The 23,841-nt window shown below is 37.0% G+C and overlaps 3 protein-coding genes and 1 long non-coding RNA gene across 4 annotated transcripts; all 4 read right to left on the reverse strand.

Moving 5' to 3' along the window:
- Positions 1-801: 801 nt before the first annotated feature.
- Positions 802-5,476, reverse strand: LOC146451711 (uncharacterized). The gene has a single exon (XM_085098917.1). The coding sequence runs from the start codon at positions 5,339-5,341 to the stop codon at positions 2,309-2,311; it is 3,033 nt and encodes a 1,010-aa protein (XP_084955043.1). The 5' UTR covers positions 5,342-5,476; the 3' UTR covers positions 802-2,308.
- On the reverse strand, positions 5,368-9,718 carry LOC146451712 (uncharacterized). Its single transcript, XM_085098770.1, has 2 exons — positions 5,413-9,718; positions 5,368-5,375 (listed from the first exon to the last, which is right to left on the reverse strand). The coding sequence occupies exons 1-2, from the start codon at positions 9,716-9,718 to the stop codon at positions 5,368-5,370; spliced, it is 4,314 nt and encodes a 1,437-aa protein (XP_084954896.1).
- A 311-nt stretch (positions 9,719-10,029) lies between these two features.
- On the reverse strand, positions 10,030-16,113 carry LOC146451713 (uncharacterized). The gene is made up of 2 exons (XR_014859982.1): positions 15,379-16,113; positions 10,030-10,635 (listed from the first exon to the last, which is right to left on the reverse strand). It is a non-coding gene; the product is annotated as an uncharacterized LOC146451713 (long non-coding RNA).
- A 3,858-nt stretch (positions 16,114-19,971) lies between these two features.
- Positions 19,972-23,506, reverse strand: LOC146451714 (uncharacterized). Its single transcript, XM_085099004.1, has 2 exons — positions 23,320-23,506; positions 19,972-20,346 (listed from the first exon to the last, which is right to left on the reverse strand). The coding sequence occupies exons 1-2, from the start codon at positions 23,408-23,410 to the stop codon at positions 20,102-20,104; spliced, it is 336 nt and encodes a 111-aa protein (XP_084955130.1). The 5' UTR covers positions 23,411-23,506; the 3' UTR covers positions 19,972-20,101.
- Between the last annotated feature and the right edge of the window lie 335 nt (positions 23,507-23,841).

A 23,841-nucleotide genomic window follows, 5' to 3' on the forward strand; every position in this document is an offset into this window, starting at 1 on the left:
CAAGTCCAAAGGAAAGGCCGGCCCAATGCTAGCTTTTGTCTTTACATTTAGGCTTTACTTCACTACAGACTCAAATAATTATGCTCTCACCTTTGCAATAACGTTCGACAGTTTTAATAATTTCTTCTCCGTATATTATTAAAAGTTCTGTATGATGCTTGCTTGAAGGTTGCGTTGGCGAACTGACTTCCAGGTGTCGAGGAGACTTCCTTTAATATCTTTTAGCGCGTCTTATAGTTATTTTTATCTAGTGATGTAATGTATATTTACGTCTGAAAGGTTTTACCCTCGTGTTAATTTACATGGCATAATTGAATTTGTGTTTACCTTTTTGATCACGTCCCACGGACTTGGTTAAGTGATCTTTATACTCTCTTCCGAAAATTGATTAAATGCAATTTATACGAGGCCAAATTACTTTCGATGTGCAACATTTTCATCATCATTCCTCAGCGAACGGAATATTTAGTCCTGCTCTGCCACTTTGTGAAAATAGAATTTTCATCATATCATAATATAAACAAGATGCCTATACTGGCATTTACGCGTCATGCTATTCCTGATTTATTTCCATTGTACGCTTCACAGCTATCCTGAGATCATAACGGTAATTGCTTTCGGAAAACGTCATGACCCGGGGCAGATTACACTATCTGACTCAGAAGACAGAAGATAATATTATTGTTGAAGACAAAAAGCTTTACTTAATGAACACGTAAACGTTAAGTAGAAATTGACAATCAGACTTGAATTTTTTTATGGAGTGGATTTCCAATAAAGTTTAGACATCAGTTCGACGAAGTCTGCAGCGCAGGTTTCCTGGCTCTTCGCACTGCGAAGCACAATCTGGTCCGCAGTCAATACCGCGAGCTGTCCATTTTCTATCATTTAAACTGTCGAGTAGTTCTTGGAACTTATCCTTTCGATTTACCCCTTCAAAAGGTTAATTTTCTTTCTGTAAACAGTACATTTGAATCTAAAACATTAAAACGATATGGTCGCTTGCTCCTTGTCAGTTCCAGGTACGTGACGATGTACTACATAGTTTAATTTCCTCTTCACGCCGTAGTTATCAAGAAGATAGCACAACTCACTGTATTGGAGCTGCAAGTTACTCTACAAACCAAGCAAAAAAAAAAAAAACAGACTGAACAAATGCTTTATCCATGTACACATACTTTTGAATACAGTAATATTTTTTCTTCATCTATAGTTTTCTAAGATTTCTTGCACTTGTAAGTACTACCGGGAACTACAGCATTGTGCAGCAATAGTCTTGATTCCTGTAGCTGTCATATGTTCACATCTTCGTATAATGAGTTTCTTCAACGGAGGCCAATGAATGCTGATAATATGCATACCATCAATATCATAATCCATGATGTTACACTTCCCCATATCAAGAAATATCAGTTTGAAGCAGTTTTGAACGATGTGAGTTATGCCGACATCTCGTACAGCTTTGTAGCCTTTGATATTCAAGTAGTTTAACTTAACACAGTGCTTCCCAATGTATTTCATTCCATTGTCTGTCACTGGACACTATGCTTCACTGAGATACTTCAGGTTTGCAGAATTGTTTCCAAACTTGAAACTGTCGCCTGTGCCTTTTTCAATAGGCGACAGCGCGAAGGAGTTCTTGCGCCAAACCGAACATTGGTACTTGAAGCACCCCCTCGGGAAGGGCTAGCTTGAATTGTCCTCAATTTAATTGTTTAAAAATTCCCTTTCTGAAGCAGTTCTTGTGGTCTTCCAAAATTCCTGAAGCCTCGTTTGTTGTTGTTGGGTAGATTGATCCATGAGTTATGTTCGTCGTCTAAGTACCGGATCTTTATATTACATTTATTCAGGAAGTTTATACTTGAGCATCTACTCATTATATCTTGCGCTAGTGACTGAAAAGAATAATGGCTGGAATCATAAAGCGGATCTATTTCGTTCATTTACAAATTAATTTATTAGAAAATCTACTTGTATTCTGCATAATTGATAATACAATCCATCGACGCATTAATCAAATCAATCAACTTCTAGAGCTCAACAAAACATCACAGTAAGGAGTCGAACGTTGATATAGAAAAAGTAAAAAGCCTTTTTGTATCCTACTTACTTGATAACAGAATCCATGAATGCATTGATGACAATACATCGGCACTCGGCTAGGAAGGATGGACGGGCTCCTTTCTGTGTCTCATCAGATCAAATTATATCAAAGTTTTTAACATTCTTTTTTGATTTAACGAATTATTTTCTGTATTGGAGATACGAAGTCTATTATTTATCAAATACGAAACGGTAAATGCGAAGTTTAAATTCGTATTGTGATTTTTATTGCATCATGATCAGAGTAGTACACATTGATTACTGAACTATCAATATTAAGTTTATTTGCTTGTCTGATGTAAACATGGTCTAGTAAACTACCTGAAATAAATGTAGGCATCGCTACAATTTGTAAATAATCCAAAGACTGCATTAATGATGAGAGTACTTCCATGTCGTTGCTGCTAAAATAGTTAATATTGAAATCTCCTAAGATTATATCGATAGGATTGCTTCTAACTAAATAGTCAATACCATTAATAAGGTCAAGTATGTTTGAGTTATTTTTACGATAAATTAAAAGGAGAGAAATATTTACGTGTGATCTATGGTTGTTAAATGTGAACATAAACCTAACAGCATTTAAAGTTGGGTAGTATTCTTGATTTGTAACATGAAATTTTTTTTTGATGCATATGGCTAAACTTGAGTATTTATCTGAATTATGATCATACCTATATAAGGAAAAAGGAGATAAATTATCTATAATATCTGAATCGTTATCATTAGGTAAAAGTTGAGTCTCAGTAAATGCTATAAGATCATTTTTCAAAAGATTTACATCACATTTAACATCAGAACTATGTTTTCTTAGAGAGCGTATATTTAAAAGGCATAATGTTACAACTAAATTGTTATCTTCTATCTTTCGTTTATTTGAATGTGTAATGTCTTTCAAATCTACTAACTTGAAACTTCTTAATCTATCATATTCATTATGTACTCTAGGATCTGCTTTTATGTGTTTAGTATTGATTTCTCCTAAAATATGAAGTCCTTGAAGTGAAGTTGACCTGCTTAACGCAACATATACTTGTCCATAGTTAAAAGATCTTTGTTTGTTCAAATGGAAACTTATAACAACATTTCGCAGTGTTAAACCCTGGACTTTATGAATTGTACATGCCCAAGCTAGACTTATAGGAAATTGAATTCTCTGTACTTCTGGAGACGATGGTTTACCTGGTCGAACTTTTATTTTTGATAATACTTGTTCAATAGGAACAACAGCATTTTCTCTAGCAAATATACTACTACTGTTTTGTATTAAAGTTCTTCCTGCTTCATTATCATCAAATTTTATATAAACCACAGTTGGCTTTTGTGTTTTTTTATTGACATCAATCTTAACAACAGTTCCCATTTGTCCATTTATAAGTCTATCTGCAATATTAATATTTGTAGTAAGCATTACTCTAGCACCTTCTTTAATCTTCACTTCAAATTCAAGCCCTCCTGTTTCAGATCTCCCTCTTGATAATACTTTGTCAATATCTTGTTTTGTAACATTTGATGGATACTGGTCTGTTGCTCTAAGTACAAACAAAGGTGTAGATAATTGTAAAAGTTGTTTGTTGTTATGTTCATTAACAGGATCATTTTCTGCCCAGATGTGAAGTGCATTCAAGGGGTAATTGTTTGTTGATGGGACTAATACTCGAGAATTAATACAATTAAGATCCTCTTCAGTTTGTGAAGCTGTTCTAAATCTGTTTAAAATTTCGGCGAACTGCCGATCATTTTTCTGCCTCATAATGTCAGTCAATTCTATCATCGTGAAGACATGCCATGGATGACATAAATTGAAACACTCATTGTTGAATTTTTCAAAAATAGGTTTCCTCCGTATAGGTGGTAGTTGATACAAATCTCCTACAGCTATAATACTTATACCGGCAAATAGTTTAGAGCTGGATGATCCAAAAATGTCCTTTAGCCTTTGATGTATATGAAGAAGAGTAATGTTAGAAACCATAGAAATTTCATCTATTATAATAAGCTTTAATTCCGACAGTGTAAGTCTCATTTGTGTTTTCTTTTGGTCAGACATTGCTGGAAGATTGTCACCGGTTTCTTTAGGGATAGCCAACGCTGAATGTATAGTTGTTCCGCCTATGTGTATTGCAGAAACACCAGTGGGTGCCATTAACAGTACTGTTGGCAGATCAGGATTGCTTGTTGTCTGTCTAAATGTTTTAATTGCTGTCTGATATATTGTATTTATTACATGACTTTTCCCTGAGCCAGCACCTCCAGTCATAAAAAGATATATTGGGTTAATGTCGTAAGGTTTTAAAGAACGAAGATTTTTAACTTTGTTTCTACACCAGCGTAGCACACTATCATACGCAATACGCTGTTTCTCGTTTAACGACCTTATATGTTCACGTAATAGATCATCAGAAATTTCCCTTGGTTGAACATAACTTGTAATTGTTGCATTTGTAGACACTTTATCACTATTAGAATTGGAAGAAAGATGTGAAATAATTTGTTCATTAAATGATTCGTCATCAATTTCAACATTACTTTGCATATCTAATTGCAAGTCTTCATTTTCTTGATCATTGAAAGAATCAAAGGAATGGCTAAAATTATTAACTTCACTATTTCTTAGGGCTTCTAATGCTTCTGTTATAGCATCTGCTTCAGGTTCAAATATTGTTCTTTTTTGTTCAACAATAGCTTGCACTTTCGGCTCATAAAATATTGATGCGTATGTTTGTTCATTGCCAATAAGACTATCTTCATTACGCCATGGATAGTACAGCATAAGTAAGTGGTGAAAGTACTTTTCGGGTTCTTTTACTTTGTTGGGTCTATGATACCGTAATACAGCCTTAGTTTTTCTACATTTCATAACTTCGTTTGTGTTTATTAATCTTATTTTGGATGGTAAATAGTTAATGACATCTGCATTTGTATTAAATTGAACATGTGATTCTATAACATCATCTGTAAGAATTTCAGGTTGTGCATCGCTTGTTACACAATCATTTTTGTATTCTTTGTAATAATATGCAGCAAATTCAGCTAGACATAAGTTATCAATAATTGGATTTTTGTTAGGTCTGATGCTATAGCGTTCTATTATATTGGATTTGTAAATATCTGTACTATCTTCATGTAACTCATCAAGTTCTATTTTGCTCTTTGCAACTCGAATTCTATTGTCAGGTAAATCTGTACTCACAAAAACTGTTTTAGGGAAAACTTTTCTCAACCAAAGTTCAGGCATACATCTATATACACATTCTTGTGAACTCACTTCTCTAGTAGAAAGAAAAGCCGCTCCTATTTTTCTCAAACTGTCTTTAATGGCTAAATTTGAAGTCTTTGCTTCTTTTGCTGCATTGGCAATAGCCTGTGAACATTCTGTTTCATCCTTTGTGAAGTATGAGTAAACATAAGTTATACATTTGTAATGGTTAAAAACAGGTTGTAAGTCAACATTAGCCCTAAAACCTTTTATTCCAGCAACAAAATAATTATTGATAAAACAGCTATCAAGCGGTCGTTTAAGATGCAGATCAAAATCAGAATCACCAGATATAGACAAGGCCCAGTAATATTGTTCTTCTGTAACACCTAATGAACTCAACAGTTTTTCTTCCGTTGTCTTAGGATTATACTGTGGTTTATTTGGGTTCAAGATTTTATTTATTTCTTCTTTTACTAAGCAAAGAATTTCATTTCTTCTTGTTAAAATGTCTCTTTTCAACTCTTCATCTAACTTTTCAGAAAGTGGTTCTGCTACTACTGTTCTCTTTGTGAAAAATTGTCCAAAATTAAATCTGCATGGAACATTAGTATATTTTCTACAACTCTTTGAGTGATTGTGCTTCTGATAAGTCTGAACTAAGGTAAATAATTGAGAATCTTTTTGTTTATCTGGCAAGTATGCTTGAACATGATTGTCTATATATTTTATGTAATCTTCTTTTGTTTCATTTGTTAACTTTGGGCAATCACTTGTCCATATTAGTGCATGTAAATGAGGTGATCCTCTCATTTGAAATTCAATACGTAAAGCATAATAAACTATTTTACCAATAGGATTTGCTTTGCTCAATAACACTTCAGTAAAAAATGTCTCTACTCTATACTGAAAATGCTTAGCAACAACAACAGGATTAGAATTAAGCATAGAGCACCTCTCATTGTAAGACAATCCTTCAATTTCTTCATCAGTTAAATTAAGTCCTTGTATTTTCCCAATAATTTGAAACAACTCAGGCCATCGAAGGTCAGCACAAGACAATGTCATGAACCATGTTGGAATTCCAAGTTGTTTTACCATCGCTATAACTTCAAACATAAATTTTTGCCAGTATGGTGGTGTACCTGGAATTTGCCTTAAAAACAAGTAAGCCTGGTCTTGAAAGATAAGATTTTGAAAATTTTGCACATTAGATCTTAAATGAGATGCAGTCAGAGACTGTCCATGAACTTTTGTCAGAGCAATAGCAATACTATCTGAAACTTTTTTTTGTTCTATGATGAACTGCGCAAAAAACAAATATTCAGGATTCATTGCAAACTTACCACTATAATGTAAAAGACGGGCATTGAAGTATTTTGTAGGTGACAGATTGACCGCTCTCTCTACAGTATAGCCAAATCTGCCCTTTGGAAATAATACTGGAAATGCTAATTCTTCACAATTTTTATCAGTCATGAATGAAACTGGATGTTTATTTTCACCTGGTGCAATATTAAAAATTTCATTTCCATGAGACTTTAATCTGGTATTTTTGTCCACATTTACAGGATAATCTGGTAGCACTGACTGTAAACACGTTTCAGAAGTTGCTGCTCTAAATTCATTCAAAGGATCATTTCTTTCCTCCTCACTTTGATCATTTGTTGCTGTCTGTTCACAAGATACCTGAATAATTGGAGACTCTTCACCATCGGCACTGTCTGAATCAGCTCGTAACTGCATTTCTCTCAGATTTATGTCAATGTTTTCAATATTAACTGTTATACAACTATATAAAGGATTGTTTATTCTGAGCCAATTTAGCGCATTGAGTATAACTGCAGGTCGTACAGCTTGAAAATAAACATGGCCTCTAAAATCAAGCTTTCTTTTAAGTTTTAACATAATTATTCCTGAGCTTTCAGGAGGTCTAGGCAAGACATTACAGGTATGATCACATTCTACAGGCACATTACAGATGGCTCCTTTAATTTTCCTTTGTTGACCTTTGGGCATAATTACTATTTTTTCAAAGACAATGCGTTGAGATATAAGAATCTGCTCAAGTTTTTCTAGACATTCTAGTTCTGGGGGGGTTTCATCAACCATTAATTTGTTATAAACAGCTTGACAGGGAACTTGTTCTTTTAACAATTTAGAGTGACATGTTTTACAGATATATTCTTTCTTATCAAAAGACATTTTTCCTGTGAAAAGATGCTGTTTGACATATTTAATTTTCTTTAATTCTATTACTGTTTTCCTATAAAGAGTTCTATTACACACAGAACATATGTAATAAGGCCCTTCTCTTACTGCTTTTTGGAAAGATGCAATACAGAAGTCCAAGTCATTGTCTGAGATAGCTTTTCTTTCCTCTGTATTCCTAGCCACTCTCCTGATCTTTTCAAGCCATTTTTCTTTTTCTTCGCTTTTCATGTTGTGATAAGTTTCTCTTGTTTTAGCTAAGAGTTGTTCTTTCTCATGAGCATCCATAGATTTATATTTCTCTGCACGGTGAGTGAGCATATTTTGTTTTTCATTGGGATCCATAGATTTATATTTTTCAGTCCGTGCAATCAGAACTTTTTGCTTTTCATTATTGTAACACTCACGGCGCTTATCTAAGCAGATTTTTTTCCTTGCAGGTTCAAATTGAGAATAAGACTTTCTCCTTTTAATTGCAATTTCTTTTTTGCACTTAGCAGATTTGTGGCATTTCATAATCTTTTGTTTTTCACCTTTATTTAACTCACAAGTGCACAATACACTCTGAAAGAAATACTGTATTTCATTAGACTTTGCAGTATTTGTCACACTTTGACAGACCCTTTCTACTAAGTAATTTTTATCACTTATTCTGTGTACACCAAGTCCTTGAATTTTATTCAAAGAAATTAAGTAAAATGTTACATTTTTGCTGGTTTTGTGAAAAACGCAACTTAAACATAGGCTGGGAAACTGAAGTAAAAATCCTGAACTCTTAGTTCCATTTTGCAACATCAACCTCTCAAGGGCTAATTTACTAAAAAATGAATTACACACAAGAATTCCTTTATTACTCGTAACAACCTTTACATTTATATTGGCACCGTATATATTAACATTCTGTGGTAGTTCACTGGAACTTGTCTGATTTTTAATAGTCTCAGTAAAGAAAGCACTTCCATATTCAACAAGAGCATCTAATGTATCAGACTTCCAATAACTACAAGGTTTAATAACAGAAAAACAAATTGCATACAGAGCTATGGCAGAACTCTTCGTTATAGTTTCATTATTTGTAGTTTTAATAATAGGTACATCTTTCGGTAAAGTGCCAACAAAAACGTTATTACAACTTTGCTGCACAGTTTTGCACGCCACTGCATTTTTTTGTATACCATTATTATCCCTTATTAAAGACTTTTCATATATAGCAAAAAACCAACCGTTAGAATGGCTACTCAAGAGGTGCTGAAAAGAAGTGTAAATTCTAACTGAAACACACATATCATCTACATATATCCAACGAGCATCATCTTTTATAGCAACTGTAAAATGAGAACTTAGACATCGAACCATGCCTTTAAGTACATAATTTTGACCAAGTACATCCATAGTCAAAGGAAAAAATATTTGATTAATATAATTGGATGACAGTTCCATAGTTAAAAATCGTGGAAGTATAACAAAATGTTGTAGCATTGAAAGATCCCCAGAATGCTCTTGACACAAATCACAGTAGAGTGCACTGCTATTTGGTAATATAGCCTCAGAAACATAATTCTCTAAGCCATTGTGAAGCAAGTTCGGAGAATTTATGTAAAGTACAAATATAGCTGTGTTTTTTATAATTGCATTGTTACACGATGAACAAACTGACTGATTACTTTGTTGTATAAGAAAAAGGGATTTTAATTCCTCCGTCATCATACCAACTGTATCCAACCTAAATATGTCACTAAATACAGCATCTGCAGACATTGCGGTAAATGAGTTGCAATGTTGTCTTAAGTAAACCCAAACAGGTTCTCGAACTACTGCCATTTCTGTTTGTACATCATGGTTTTCTAACTGTAGACATGCGTCAAATAAAGTTTGAAAAAACTCATTACGTTCGATATCTCTCAGAGAATCTTTAAAAATAGCAACGCTAAGTTCAAGAAAACAATCTACTGCACATGAAAACTTGCCTGAATGAGTAAGGCAATAATTTATGAAGTGTCTTCTAGCATTTGTTCCCTGTTGTGACAGTTCACTGATGGAAGAGGTCTTGGAATTTGTTGCTTTACTGATGAATATATTCCCATTTATAATATGTGCTTCTTTGTTTGAAATAACGCAAGGATCGAAGTGTCCACGTAAAGCAATGACACGAGGATAAGGATTGGTCTCTATATCGCCAGATTCCTTTATACTGACATGTGTCATTTCATGATTAACATTTTTATAAGTCCTTTCTTTTTTCGATGCAAGATATTTGCTTGTGCAGTTTTCCATAGCTTTCCTGCTGTTACAAAGTACTGTTTTTCGTAATGAAGCTACTTTGATAATTTGATAAAGAAAAGACGATTTTGGGACAGTTTTTAAAACATACTTTCTAAGAAATATTCTGTTTCTCCTTTTTAAACCCTTCTTTAGAGCTCTTAATGGGATTCTACTGGGTTCTCGATAATGATGTCGTCTTCTTTTAGTATCCCTTTTAATATTATTAATAAACAATGCAAATAGTGACCTACAAGTACCGTATTTCACTTTTTTATTCATGTCAAGCATTGTTAAATACTCTTACTATTTTTGTCCCACTCTTCTTCACAGTCCTTTATTGTGTAATTCACTGTCTCTTTTGTTTCAATATCGCACTCTATGTTTTATGTCACACTCTTTCAGGTTTTGCAAGGTTTGCAAGGTTTGTATAGCTTTGAATATCTGTTAATTTCTGTTAATTTCTTGTTCAATGTGTTACAGTTGTAACAACCAAGTGGCTGCTACTTATTGTTGTAACAACCAGGTGGCTGCTACGATGGGTGTAGCAACCGAGTAGTTGCTACGATGGGTGTTCTGTTGTAACAACCAAGTGGCTGCTACGATGGGTGTTGTAACAACCGAGCGGCTGCTACGATGGGTTGTTGGGTTTTCTGTTTTGACAATCAGCTGACTGCTGCGCTGGGGGTTCTGTTATGACAACCAGTTGACTCCTACGCTTTGTGGTCGCTACGTTTTCTGCCACTGGATGCTCTTGTAACAAACAGTCCACCACTATGTAGGTGCTACGTTTTGTAGGCCTTCTTTGCTAACAATCAGTTGGTTTCACTCTCAGGAAGAAATTCAACCTTAACGACTTACACCTGCAAAACAAAACCAAAAAAAGACAATCTGTTAAAATTGAAAGAAAAAATAACTGCTGAAAACTAATCAGAATTGTATTACTAAAATAAAACAAAATACAGTATATGAGCAAGTCATTGGCTGAGGTCACACTAGAGGCTTTACCATGGTAAAAATTGCTTTACCAAGGTAAATTGCGCAACCACCTAGTTACCGTAGTAAACCTGTCAAAGTCATAAAAAATAGATTTGACGCTTTCCATGTACACTTTTTCGCATGATCAGTAAACTTATACGTGACGAGTACACTAAATGTTGACATGTCGCGTGAGTTCATATCGGCGGTAAGTTACTGAACTGTGACTTAGCGCGTAATAAAATTATGGATCAACAAGAGAGAGTTGCATTTTCAATTGTTCCCATTTTGCTTTTAATTCTGCTGCTTAGACGAGCACGTAGAATTCACTTCCTTCTTACATACAACCATTTAGATCTTGGGACCAAAGAAAGTGCAGCGGTTTCGTTAATTAACCGTCGACGGCAAAGACAAAGAAGAGCGCGCAGGCAAGCCTGGGTTTACCCTCGACCACAGGGATGGTTTGAGGAAATGTATAATAACCGGCTCCTTCGAGCCCTTTGGAAAGACCATTTCAGGGTAACAGGGGAAACATTCGACTTCATTTGCCAGCTCGTTGAAAGGAACTCAAACACACGCGCGAATGAGCGGGAAAATAAATTTCATGTTTATAAAATATGAATCCACAAATGTATTGTAATTACTGCGTTTGTCCAAAAAGATGACAAACTGTCAACAAAATAAGCATGGTTTAGATAGACAAGAGATGTACCCACCTATTTTTTTGGGTAACTAGATTCTTATCTGGGGTCAAGTCAACTTTGTTCTTGCCGCTGTTGTCAGGGCAACTTACCAGAGTTAGGTTTACCATGGTAAACTGAAAATTGGGGGTCACACTTGCGGTGCCGTTAACCATGGTAAACTTGAGTTTACCATGGTTAACTTTCTCCAGTGTGACCTCAACCATTGTCTTGCTGACCTTTCATTATCTTACGTGACATCATACTGGAAGTTGCTTATGATAAGGTAATTACCGATACGCCAGAGACCTGACCTCCGGCTACTTCGCCGACTTGTCCAAACGTACAATTTAAGCATTGCGAAAAACATTTCTACCAGTGCCATTGAGATTATTTAACAGTTTCACTTAAAAACTCTACTAAGCCTCTGGAGAGGGGGTTATTTAATTTCAGGCCTCATCAAAGGGGGATTACTAGAGAAAGGCGCCAGTAATCAATAAGAGGGACCAATTTATCGCCTAACGGCCTCCACCCTGTGAGGTCGAGAGATTATAGAGCGTTTTTCTTTCTTTTTCCTGCAGGGATTTGACGTCCTGCAAACACTGTTTTAACTTATTTAGTTTAAAGGCGCCAGTATGTAAAGAGGAAACACGCAAGTACGCGCAAAAAAATCGACTCCAATGAGGAAACATGAGCCTTGAAGGTTGTCAGTTTAAAAAAGAGGTATCAGTTGTATTTAGTATCAATGGGACAATGATTATTTCAAAAAAGAGTAAAACTTCGCTGTTATTATCCTTTGTTCGATATGCCGAGAAGAAACTCTACCGAAGATTTCTCAATTACATGTACTTCACATAAGGCGTAAATACACGAGGTAACTTTCCGTACCACGCGATGTAATTAAAAATACAGAACATGACGTAATAGTTTTGCCCATCAGCCTCTCTTGTTTTTCCTTAAAAAGCATATAGGGATTTCTAGTGATGTTACGGTAGATGAGTTCCCCGTTACGACATAATAGAAAACGTTGCATCACGCAGGCAGTCACATTTCCATGTGTAGGGCATTGTTATAATTAGAGCGGCTGCACATGAGGGTAAAGTCATGAAATTCAAATACAGAGGTTGAGTATTAGTTAACAGACGCTGCAATAGAGCAGATTTAACTAAACGGGTTCTTGTTTCATATATTACATTAGCCTGTGACAAGACAGGAAGAAGTAGCTCATCCTCTCTTGCCTGTGAACAGGGTTCCAAATCGCGTACAGCGTGAAAAGAAAAATGATGAACGTTGTTGGAACTTCCTTTCACCCGAAACAACAATTGAGTCTTTGGTATGCTACCAAATGCAGTCTTAACACAAAAGTATAAGAATGACAGCTTCTTCAATCGTCGCCTTTAAAGATAAATTACAAACCATCAAATCAGAAGTAAATAAAAAAATTGATGCTTTTTCAATTAATGCCAGTTGAGATTATTACAAACCACAACCTTGCCGTGAAACACACGAGTGAACGTAAACTATGAAAATATAAACCGAGATCTGCAGCACACTTTTCGCCTATTTATCATTTCGTACAGAATACCGCTATATCAACCAAACAGAGTCTGCGTAAAAGCAGTTACCTCAAGCAGTAATTAATATCGATATCCTCCTTGTAAAAGATCTCTAAATACGACTAATGAAAACGTTTCGAACTCAACGCCAATCGCTAACTGCAATTGTTACCATCTAACAAAACGCTTAACTTGCTATTCGCCGGATTTATCAACGTAGATTGCATTATTTCAACGTAACTTTGTACCCAGATTGATTGCACCATTTCAGCGTAACCTTGTACCCAGATTGATAGCACATGTACAATCACAAAGTAACATTGTACCCAGATTGTTTGCACCATTACAACGTAACCTTGCACCGAGTTTGTTTTCATAGCATGGCAATAACATAATTGATTTTTCGCTCCAAACACCGTACATCATCCCTTCAGAGTGCACATAAGCTTGTAAAGATTAGATCGCATTTCATATTGACTAAGCTTGCTAGGGATCGTTTATTGAGTAAAATTATGACTTTTTAAAGGTTAATTTTCAACCAATTTCAAAAGTTGCTAATGATATCGTAATTGTAAGATCACAGCAATTTCATAGATACCGGACGGAAATTCTCGTGAAGCAATCTGAGCTGAAAGAAAAAAGCATGGCACTCAGGCTAAAGATAACGTATATCATCCAAATTCATTAAATCCTATCGGCGTTGTCCATGTGTGCATGCAATAGTTTGAGTCATAAAGATAGCGTTATGTTGTTTCACCCACCGACGTTTTCGTCAAATAAACCGGTCTGTTTGACGAAATTTTCATCTTTTGTTATTGTATGAAATCACAGCTAACGCAACTAGAGGCGAACGTCATATACTTACTGTTGGTAGCTTTCTTGAGGAACAAATGACCGCAGAAAACAAAGGAATTAGTTAGTCTGAAGTATCTGTTTGTGAGACGTCAGGTGACAATCGAAAATGAAAGTAATTTGTTCCCCTAAGAATGTTTATTCTCTGACGTATGCGTCTATTTTCACAAAAATAATAGACTACAAGTAGTCCCCTTCTGAATAGTCGAGACGTCGCGCGAAATAGCCGAGCGCGAAACAATAATCATGAGGTCAAAAATGCGCAATGACCCGCACATTATTCCTACCGCTACTTGTTGTGAAAATGTTACTCGAGCCTCAAGGCTGTTTAAATCAGAAGTTTGAAGAACAGAACTTAATACAGTCGGGACACGAGCAATATTTGATGCGTTTATGGATAAACTGACAAGGCCCATCGTATTAAAGCTTGAAAAACGCGTTGCATGATGACCAGGGGAGTGATGACGTTAGCTTGTTTATTTTTTTTTTAGAAAATGGCAATGTTGATAATCACGCGAACGACGATGAGTGACATGACAGATTGTTGACTTGCAAAGCAATATTTGTAATACCTCAGGAAACATTCCAACACACCGTAGTATTGCAAAGATGGCCATTCTGCTGCTGTAGCGTCCCATTTTTGTTGTATATACATAGATGTATTTAATAAGGAACTTACTGTATTTGCCAATGAATAAGCAATTAAAGGAGGGAAAAGTGCTGTAAGGTGAAAAACAAAGAGATAATCAAATGCTCCGGTGAACAGGGTCTAAGTCGTATATAGCGCGAAAATAAAAATGATAAACGTTTTTGAAGCTTCCTTTCATCCGAAAGAACAATTGAGTCTTTGGTATGCTACCAAATGCAGTCTTAACACAAAAGTATAAGAATAACAGCTTCCTTAATCGTCGCCTTTTAAGATAAATTACAAACCACAACCTCAGTTGTTGCGAATCACAGACGTAAACGTTAAACCTAAATTAACCTATAGGAATATGATTTTTCGCACATTTGTGATTTCGTAGACTGAGACATCGTTATTAATTTATTACAAGCTAGTATTTATCCACAAGCTTGTAATTATTTAATACATCAACGAAACAGCTTCAGCAATTGACGTTCTTCTTGAAAAGTTTCTTTCTCAATACGACTACTGAATACTTTTCGAACCCAACGCCAGTTACAAATTGATTATACGAAGAGTTTAAATAATGGAAATTGCTTCACTAGCAAATTTAAACCGCAGAGAATAAAATGGTCCAAAACGATGAAGGGTGTTGAAACTTTGTCAGCCAAAAATCAGTGGTGAAGTCTTAAACGCAGTCTTAACTCAGAAGTGTCTAAAAAAAATCGACGCTCTTTCAATTAATGTCAGTTGAGATAAATTACAAACCCCAACCTTGCCGTGAATCACACGAGTGAACGTTAAGTCTGAATAAACCGAGATCTGCTGTACACTTTTCGCCTATTTGTCATTTCGTACAGAATACCGCTATTACAAGCTATATCAACCAAACAGAGTCTACGTTAAAGCAGTTACCTCAAGCAGTAATTGATGTCCTCCTCGAAAAGGATCGCTAAATACGACTAATGAACACGTTTCGAACTCAACGCCAATCGCTAACTGCAATTGTTACCATCTAACTAACGCTTAACTTGCTATTCGCCGTATTTATCAACGTAGATTGCGCAAGTTCAACGTAACCTTGTACCCAGATTGATTGCACCATCACAAAGTAACATTGTACCCAGATTGTTTGCACCATCATAACGTAACCTTACACCGAGATTGTTTTCATACCATGGCAATAACATAATTGATTTTTCGCTCCAAACACCGTACATCATCCCTCCAGAGTGCACATAAGCTTGCAAAGATTAGATGGCATTTCATATTGACTAAGCTTGTTAAGGGATCGTTTCTTGAGTAAAATTATGACTTTTTCAATCAATTTCAAAAGTTGCTAATGATATCGTAATTGTAAGATCACAGCAATTTCAGAGATACCGGAAATTCTCGTGAAGCAATCTGAGCTGAAAGAAAAAAGCATCGCTTAGGCTAAAAATAACGAATATCATCCATTCCCAATTCATGAAATCCTATCAGCGTTTTCCATGTGTGCATGCAATAGTATGAGTCACAAAAATAGCATTATGTTGTTTCACCCGCCGACGTTTTCTTTAGATACCCCACCTACCGGTCTGTTTGACGAAATTTTCATATTTTGTTATTGTATGAAATGACAGCTAACGAAACTAGAGGCGAACGTCATATACTTACTGTTGGTAGCTTTCTTGAGGAATAAATGACCGCAGAAAACAAAGGAATTAGTTAGTCTGAAGGTTATCTGTTTGTGAGACGTCAGGCGACAATCGAAAATGAAAGTAATTTGTTCCCCTAAGGATGTTTATTCTCTGACGTATGCGTCTATTTTCACAAAAATAATCGTAAAGTCAAAAATGCGCAATGACACGCATATTTTTCCTACCACTACTTCCAAGTTGTTGTGAAAATGTTACTCAAGCGTCAAGGATGTTTAAATCAGACGTTTGAAGAAGAGAACTTAATACAGTCGGGACACGAGCAATATTTTATGCGTTTATTTTTTTTTTTAGAAAATGGAAATGTTGATAATCACGCGAGCGACGATGAGTGACATGACAGATTGTTGACTTGCAAAACAATGTACCTCACGAAACATTCCAACACACCGTAGTATTGCAAAAATGGCCAGTCTGCTGCTGTAGCGTCCCATTTTTGTTGTACATAGACGTATTCAATAAGAAACTTACTGTATTTGCCAATGAATAGGTCATTAAAGGGGGGGAAGATTCTGTAAGGTGAAAAACAAAGAGATGATCAAATTCCCCGGGGTAATTGGGTAAAAGTCTAATGCTCGACCACCGGAATGGACAGTGTGGCAAAATACCCCATTATTTCCTGGGGGAGGAGGTGTCAGTCTCCCATCGTGGTTCTAAAACTGTCAAACAAAGCACGATTCCTTCGCCAGGAACTATCCAATTTCCACCGTTTTAAATGTCGAGTGCTTCGCAGAAGTTATTCTTTCGATTTACCGCTTCAAAATGATTGCTTCGCAGATTGATAAAACTATCCTGAGTCACCTGAGTTTGAGTCACGATGATCGCGTTTATGTTGTTCCCCCTGTGGTACGCTACCGGAAATTTCGGAGATTCCATTACGATAACGTAAGCGTATCAATGACCTCTTCTCAAGTCCCATCGTGTTCTAGAACTGTCAAACAAAGCACGATTCCTTCGCAAGGAATTTTCCAATTTCTACCGTTTTAAAGGTCGAGTGCTTCTTAGAAGTTATTCTTTCAATTTACCATTTCAAAATTGTTTATTTTCCGTTTGAAAACGGCACACTTGAGTCCACAACATGTTAACAATATGGCGCAACCAATTTAATCCAAGATTAATGCATAAATCAAATGATGCTTTGACGTCACACGAGTAGGGTTGAGTGGGTCCCCTCCCTCGCAATATACGCGACAGATATGGATTTTGATTGGCCTGCTTCTGTTGAAGACAATCAGAACAATACACCCCGAGTAGGAGAGGGGTGAGTTTAATGAATAAATTAATGTACCGATTTGAAGCTACGACGAAGAAAAAGAAATCGTCCCGTTTTTAGACACGGTATGCCCCCTCAGGGCATCCCGCGTAAAAATTCATGAATTTCCTGTTGGGTCAGATAGTGGTACGTTTAACACAATGACAGATGTTTTCATCCGCAGACGCGGAAAAAATTTTCATTACAAATGCAAAATAGAGTCTTCTCAGATTTTTCATTTGTACTTGCTCTGTTGCTTATGATCAATTCTGGGATTTCCTTTTGATGGTGAACGCGTTTGCAATTTGGGAATTTTTTAGCTCCTTTGGCCTCCACCGAGCGCAGAGGGTACGTGACTCGGCGGTCAATTTGGAATTCCTCGAAAATTTCCGACCTCATGCCGACTGAATGACGAACGTTTCCGAAGGAAACTCGGTCCCAATTCTTATGATAACGTGTAAATTTTTCAAAATGGCCGCTGCGTGCATTAAACACAAAACATCACAAGAACGACAAAATTTTCAGGTAAATTACATTGTAAGCAGTTCAGTTTTGGTCCAACGAGATAATACCTGATTACACGTGAAATCCGGAAAATAGAAAACTATAGAAAATGAATGTGGGTCCAACACAAGAGTGGTCTCGAGAGGGAACTTGTTCTCAAATTCCTCGCTTTCTCAAACAGAAGTCGCTTTCCTTGAATACGGTACTCTCAATAGCGTTTTCAGGCTATCTCAACAAGAGCTTTAATTTCTCGAAGTTTTCAGTGTCGTTGTTGTTTTCCTGTTAGTTTCTATTGTCTCAGCCGCGGTCCGAGCCATTGCTTAGTATTGTTACATGGTTGAAAGCGAAGTGTAACTCATTTCCGTGAGCGGCTGTTAATTATAATAGTTTTATCTTCTGAAATGTGACACGACAACATGATTTCTTTATTTTCATGTAACCTCGAAATCCGTGAGCCATGAATTCCATAACTGTAATGATTAGCTGTTCAAAGAGTTTCTAATTAACAGGTTTACAGAAAATGATCTAATAAACGCCGGGGGCGTTTATTAAATTTCAAGAGTCCGAGAGGGACGTTTAAAAGAGAGAGGCGTTTATTCTAATAACTGTAACATGGTAACCTAAATACGGTACAAGTCCGTCGGCTGATAAGTCTAAACCGTCTACAAGTCCATAACGGTATATGGTACATACAAATCGACAGAAAGGGGTACTGGCAGTTCTTATAGCTCAATGCCAAGACGCAACTCGCACACCGGTGTTAATTAAGCAAGAACGCAAATAAATTGATCGATTGTATTGTACATCTGTTTGTACTTTATGTGTGGTTTTCAGGGAAGGGGGGCGTTTATTAGACAGGGGGCGTTTGTTAGAGAGGGGCGTTTAATACAAACTTGTCAGAATAGGGGGGTGTTAATTAGATAGGAGGCGTTCATAAGAGAGGGGGCGTTTATTAGATCATTTACGGTGTTATTGTCAAGTATGCAATCGTCTCCGGCACTGAAATTCCGTGGCCATGGGCCGTGGTCTGGGAACGAGTTTAAGCGGAGCAAGATCAGACCGCAATGTGGGGGGCGTATAGTGGGGGGGGGGGGGGGGGGTATTTCTGGGCACGTGGCTGCAATGAGATTTAGGAAATGAAAGGAAATGAATGGGGATAAAAATGCCAAATATCTAAATTGGGTCGTTTGTTCGTTGACCCTTCACGTTGATGAATTGCAATAATAAGCTTTAATTGATGTAAGAGAACGCCTGCTGGTCAAAAAGCTAGCAGCACGGACACATGCTAAGAAGTTTTAGGGTCTTGAGCCAATAAACGAACTGGTCAGCGTCTAATCAACCAACCTACCTACCGATCAATCCACCAAACAACCAACCAACAAAACTAAAGTCGAGCCTCCCCTTGCGACTACCGCTCGTAAGCCACCAATTTTCGAAAATACCAAATTTTTCGCAGTCAAATCACTATAGTTGGAACCTCTCGTTGGCGACCGCGACCACTTTTAGAGATAGCAGTTTTTAGAGGTGGCAGTTTCTCCTGTAAACGATCACTTGTCACATACGTCCCCAGTCATATCTATCCGCTGTCGGAAGTTGGACAATTTGCCTTTGTAAAAATATCCCATGTACATTTTTGCGTACTAAGTTCAGGGGACATGAATCGGAATCGGAGGTACCCGGTGTCTCAAAATAGACTTGTATCTCATTCGCCATATTAGGTTCGTAATTTATCACAGGGAAGCCATCAACTTGGATAATGAACTTCTTTGGCAATATAATTTTGGAAAGTTTAAAAACGTTCTTGTGGCTACTAAATCTCTGGAGTCACTTTATGCTAATGTCGTTCAAAATTTAAACCCCTTGTGTTCTGACCTCTCGTTAGCGACCACCTCCCGTACCGACCACCTAGGCGCTTTCGGGAGGCTTGACTGTATATACCAGTCAATTCACCAACCAACCAACCTGTCCAACAAACAACTAACCAACGAAGTGTCAACCAACAAAACAGCCGGACAACCAGCCAACTCTCCACCCTCCCAAAAAGACATTTGAGTGTTTCAGTATTTTTTGTTTTAATAACTCATACAAGCATTGGCTGACATGATTGCACACATAGGAGGTGTACAACGTTACACATTAAACTTCTGTCGCTGACATTCCAGGAATTATTTATTTATTTAAGTGATTAAACATGGTTGCAACCACAGTCTCCCTTTCCAAAGAATGGTCTCTTTGCATCATTCAAGTCGATCATTTCGTATGATTTGAAGAGTTGGCACTTAACTCGATTGGATTTTCCTTTTTCACACGACGTGGCTCCGGTGCAAAGCAGCTTGGGACAGTCGCACGGCATTTGCTCAACATTACACTGGTAAGTCTTCTTATTCAGGACGACAGACGATGGACCCTTCATGTCATCTTCCCATTTGTCTAGGGAGGAAAAGAGACTTTACGAAAGCTGTTTTACATGGAAATCGAGCACTAAAAATAATAACAGTATAAAGATATTCTTTGAGCTGTGTTCATGTGTAAAAAAATAGACTACGTTTATCAGTTAAGGCTTAACAGATCATCGGATAGCTCTCGTTTGAAGGACGATACTGTTATCCCCTGTTTAGATTGAACCCCGGGGGCCATTCTATAGCTTAACGCAATTGTAAGCAAAACCTCTTTTCATATGTTCAGTCCAAGGTTTACAAAGAAACAATTTGTTAGAGAGGGGTTTTTGTTATAAGGTGTGTTGGTGTATAAAGGCAAGAAGTTTGTCCAGGTTCTACTGCACTGAGTCGAACCTCCGCTCGCGGACACCTCCCTTAAGGTGTCTCCCTAAGATTTTAAGCTCGCGCGCTCCCTGATTATGCGAGCTTTAGCATGTTAAGTGATGTGGCCGAACGCGAGCTGACGCAAACTCATGCAACAACGAACAAGTCAACAATACAGCTCAAATTACAGTCCAGAAGTAGAAACAGGGCAGCCACTTTAAAGAAAACGTTCTCTGTAGTAGTTTCGATTCATAAACAAAAATATTACTGTTTGTGTCTTCAAAGATAACCGAGGTTGTAAATTTCGTCGCGCAAACGACACAGCGGCAAAATGAGCGCGCATGCTACGCAGATTTGTGATTCGAGCGAGAATCAATTACGAATGCTCCACTTCAATCACCAAATTCACACCTGTTACCACTATATTTTTTTTGTTGAAAAAGATACGTGATGGAGGAAGTTCGAAGGAACCTTAAAGCGGCAACCTTATCTATTTTGATTTGGGCTTATCCCCGCGAAACGAAAACAAACAATGGCAATTTTAAAAGTGCCCACGTGTGACGAGCATGCGCACTCATTTTGCCGCTGTGTCAGTTTATTGCTCTAAAGTTCACGCATGCTCAAATAGAATAGAAATTCGGCAAGATTGCTATTTGAGCATGCGTGAACTTTAGAGCAATATTTTCACCGAAATTTTACCGAAGGAAACACGAGAAAATCCAGATTTACGGACAATAATAACGTCTTAGAATAAGAATTCGCTAAGATCGCTAAGACGTCATTATTGTCCGTGAAAATGCAAACTTTCGTCAAATTTCCTAAAAACTGGCACAGAAGTTCCAGTTAGGGCTCAATTTTCACAAAAATTTGTAAGACAATTTTCTTCGCAGTGGAAAAAACCACAAATTTGAAAACGTATAGAAGCTACCTTTGTTGAACCCCTGCCTTTTTTGCTCTTAAAAGATTTTCCTGGTGAGGGTCTATCTGCTGTGAAAGTTTTAGAAAACTTCGCCGAAGGAAATTGAAAGAAATTGAAATCAGTCTAATACACACTTACAAACGCCTGTGTTTGAGTAGTTTTAACTCGAGACTCAAAGCCATTACTTTACCAGTGCGGGGGTCGAGGACACAGGTTGGTTCTTGATTATTACATTTTTGTTGATTCTAATTATTTTTTACGAGAGGAAAAATAACAAATAGCATGCAAATTTGCGGTATACGCCCAATTATAGCACTCATCAGTGACTTAATTAAGGCGGGAAAATGTTTTAACCTCCCTTGCATAATTATTGTTTTGAAAGTTTTCTCTGGTTAAATATAATTAAAATAAAAATGGTAAGCTTGCGCTTTCGCAGTGCTTTCGGCTTCCTGACTGAAAGATTTCGTTTTTAAAGGCTGAAAGCTTACCATTTTAAACATTCTTTACAGAGAAGTTCAACGTTTTCAAATAATGGTTTGTTGTTTTATTCCCATTTGATCACAACAGTACAAAGCAAACAAAAGGTATTAACTCCAGCAGAACAATCGCGTGCATTGTATCTGCACTCACTGGAAAAATAGGACAATCATATGCAAGGCGGCAAAAGGTAAAATAAAGAAGCAATGTCACAGGTTATCACAATTTAAAGCTGGCCAGTCGCACCTTTTGGCGGCCTTGAGAGAATTCAACGGGCCAGTCCGCTACCATGTTGTAAGTTTTAATCAACGTTTCCTACAAATTTTGTACAAGACTTCCACACAGCCCCAGAATTAATTATGCATACATTTAGTGACTCAAACTCTGATCGCGCTCACTCTTTGTGGAAGAGGGTTAATGCTGCAGTGGTGGGGGTTTAACTCTGAGTAATGGACCCCTTGTGGAAACATTTTCTAAATCTAGTAAATTTTGTTCTACGGTGTTATTAATAAGGTGACTTAATCATTATATTTCCGTTGGTTTAATTTCTTTGTTTTTCAAGAGGTTGTTGCTTTATTTTAATATTCGAACAATATAATTTGCATATTATTGGAAACCGTTAATAGTTGGGCAGCTTGATGCATTGTCAAAAGCGCCTCGGCCGTTTCCGTTAATGGGCTATCTTTTCGCCTCTGGAAAGTCAGAATCCTCAAATTTCGAAATATTAGTGGCTAATCCTAAGACATTCTTCTAAATCGGAATTTTTTCTCCGTTCAACGGGCCAAATTTCAAAATTTGAAAGAGGCGGTCAAACGGGGCTACTGCGAGAGTTCTAATTTACTTTATATTTATTTGGTAAAAGTCAACGAAAATTGTTACGATCTTTTTGCTTTTAGTTGAAGTTCACTACGTGACTGAAACAGATAAACTGGTTGAAAGGATTTGTCTCCACACAATGACATATACATATAATATGAAAGGTCACTGAGATTCACTTCGTTGACTACTGATCACCGAGCACATGTCTGATTTGCTTGCGCGAGTGACAAAAGGAGGCTGAAAGACTATCACAGTCTTATGTACTGACCAGATTTGTAAATTTTAAAAACTTAAGAAGTGTTTTATCGATTGTTACGGCATGACTTCGGTAAACAACGCGAGAGACGATTTCGAAGTCGTAGTTTAATTTACACCCAGATTAAAAATAAGGTAAAACTTACATTCGTTTACCTTACACACACGTACCTGGCATGTAGATGCGATCCACAGTCCTGAAGGCAAGACTCAGATAGATGGAAAATGCGCACAGGATGACAAACGCAAATACGCTCTTCATATTTCGGCCGTCAGAAATCTTTGAGTAATCTGTAGCGTTCTTTCCCACTTATATCCAGTTAATACAACAGGCCGAAGCAGCTCGGGAAAGCCGTTGGTTTTCAAGCCTATTTCAGCGCGCACAACTGCATATCACGTGATGACCGTGATTGCATTCATTGGATTGTCACAATTGCCCATCACACAATGCGCTTTTGTTCTGTCCTTTGTTTGATCAGGGGTTAGATCAAGCTTATTTCTCAGTAGAAATAGTGGATTTGAATAGACTTTATCTGCTTTATTCGCTTCGTTGCCCCATTACAGATCATGTTAGGGGGTACTCTAGGGAGTAGTCTCTTTTAGAGTTGGTCATATTTATTTACGCTGGCATGCATTCTTTACTTCCAAAAGGACAAATTAGCATATAGGCCTGCGAACAAGGGTGTAGGCGCG

This window comes from Pavona decussata, unplaced genomic scaffold, assembly GCF_977016875.1.
Source record: "Pavona decussata unplaced genomic scaffold, jaPavDecu1.1 SCAFFOLD_386, whole genome shotgun sequence".
In the NCBI taxonomy this organism is placed as follows: domain Eukaryota; kingdom Metazoa; phylum Cnidaria; class Anthozoa; order Scleractinia; family Agariciidae; genus Pavona; species Pavona decussata.

Coding starts and splice junctions, on each gene's coding strand:
- LOC146451711 (XM_085098917.1), bottom strand. CDS start 5,341: ATGCCTGAACTTTGGTTGAGAAAAGTTTTCCCTAAAACAGTTTTTGTG.
- LOC146451712 (XM_085098770.1), bottom strand. CDS start 9,718: ATGACACATGTCAGTATAAAGGAATCTGGCGATATAGAGACCAATCCT.
- LOC146451714 (XM_085099004.1), bottom strand. CDS start 23,410: ATGAAGAGCGTATTTGCGTTTGTCATCCTGTGCGCATTTTCCATCTAT. Junction 20,347..23,319: donor GGATCGCATCTACATGCCAG/GTACGTGTGTGT, acceptor TTTCCTCCCTAG/ACAAATGGGAAGATGACATG.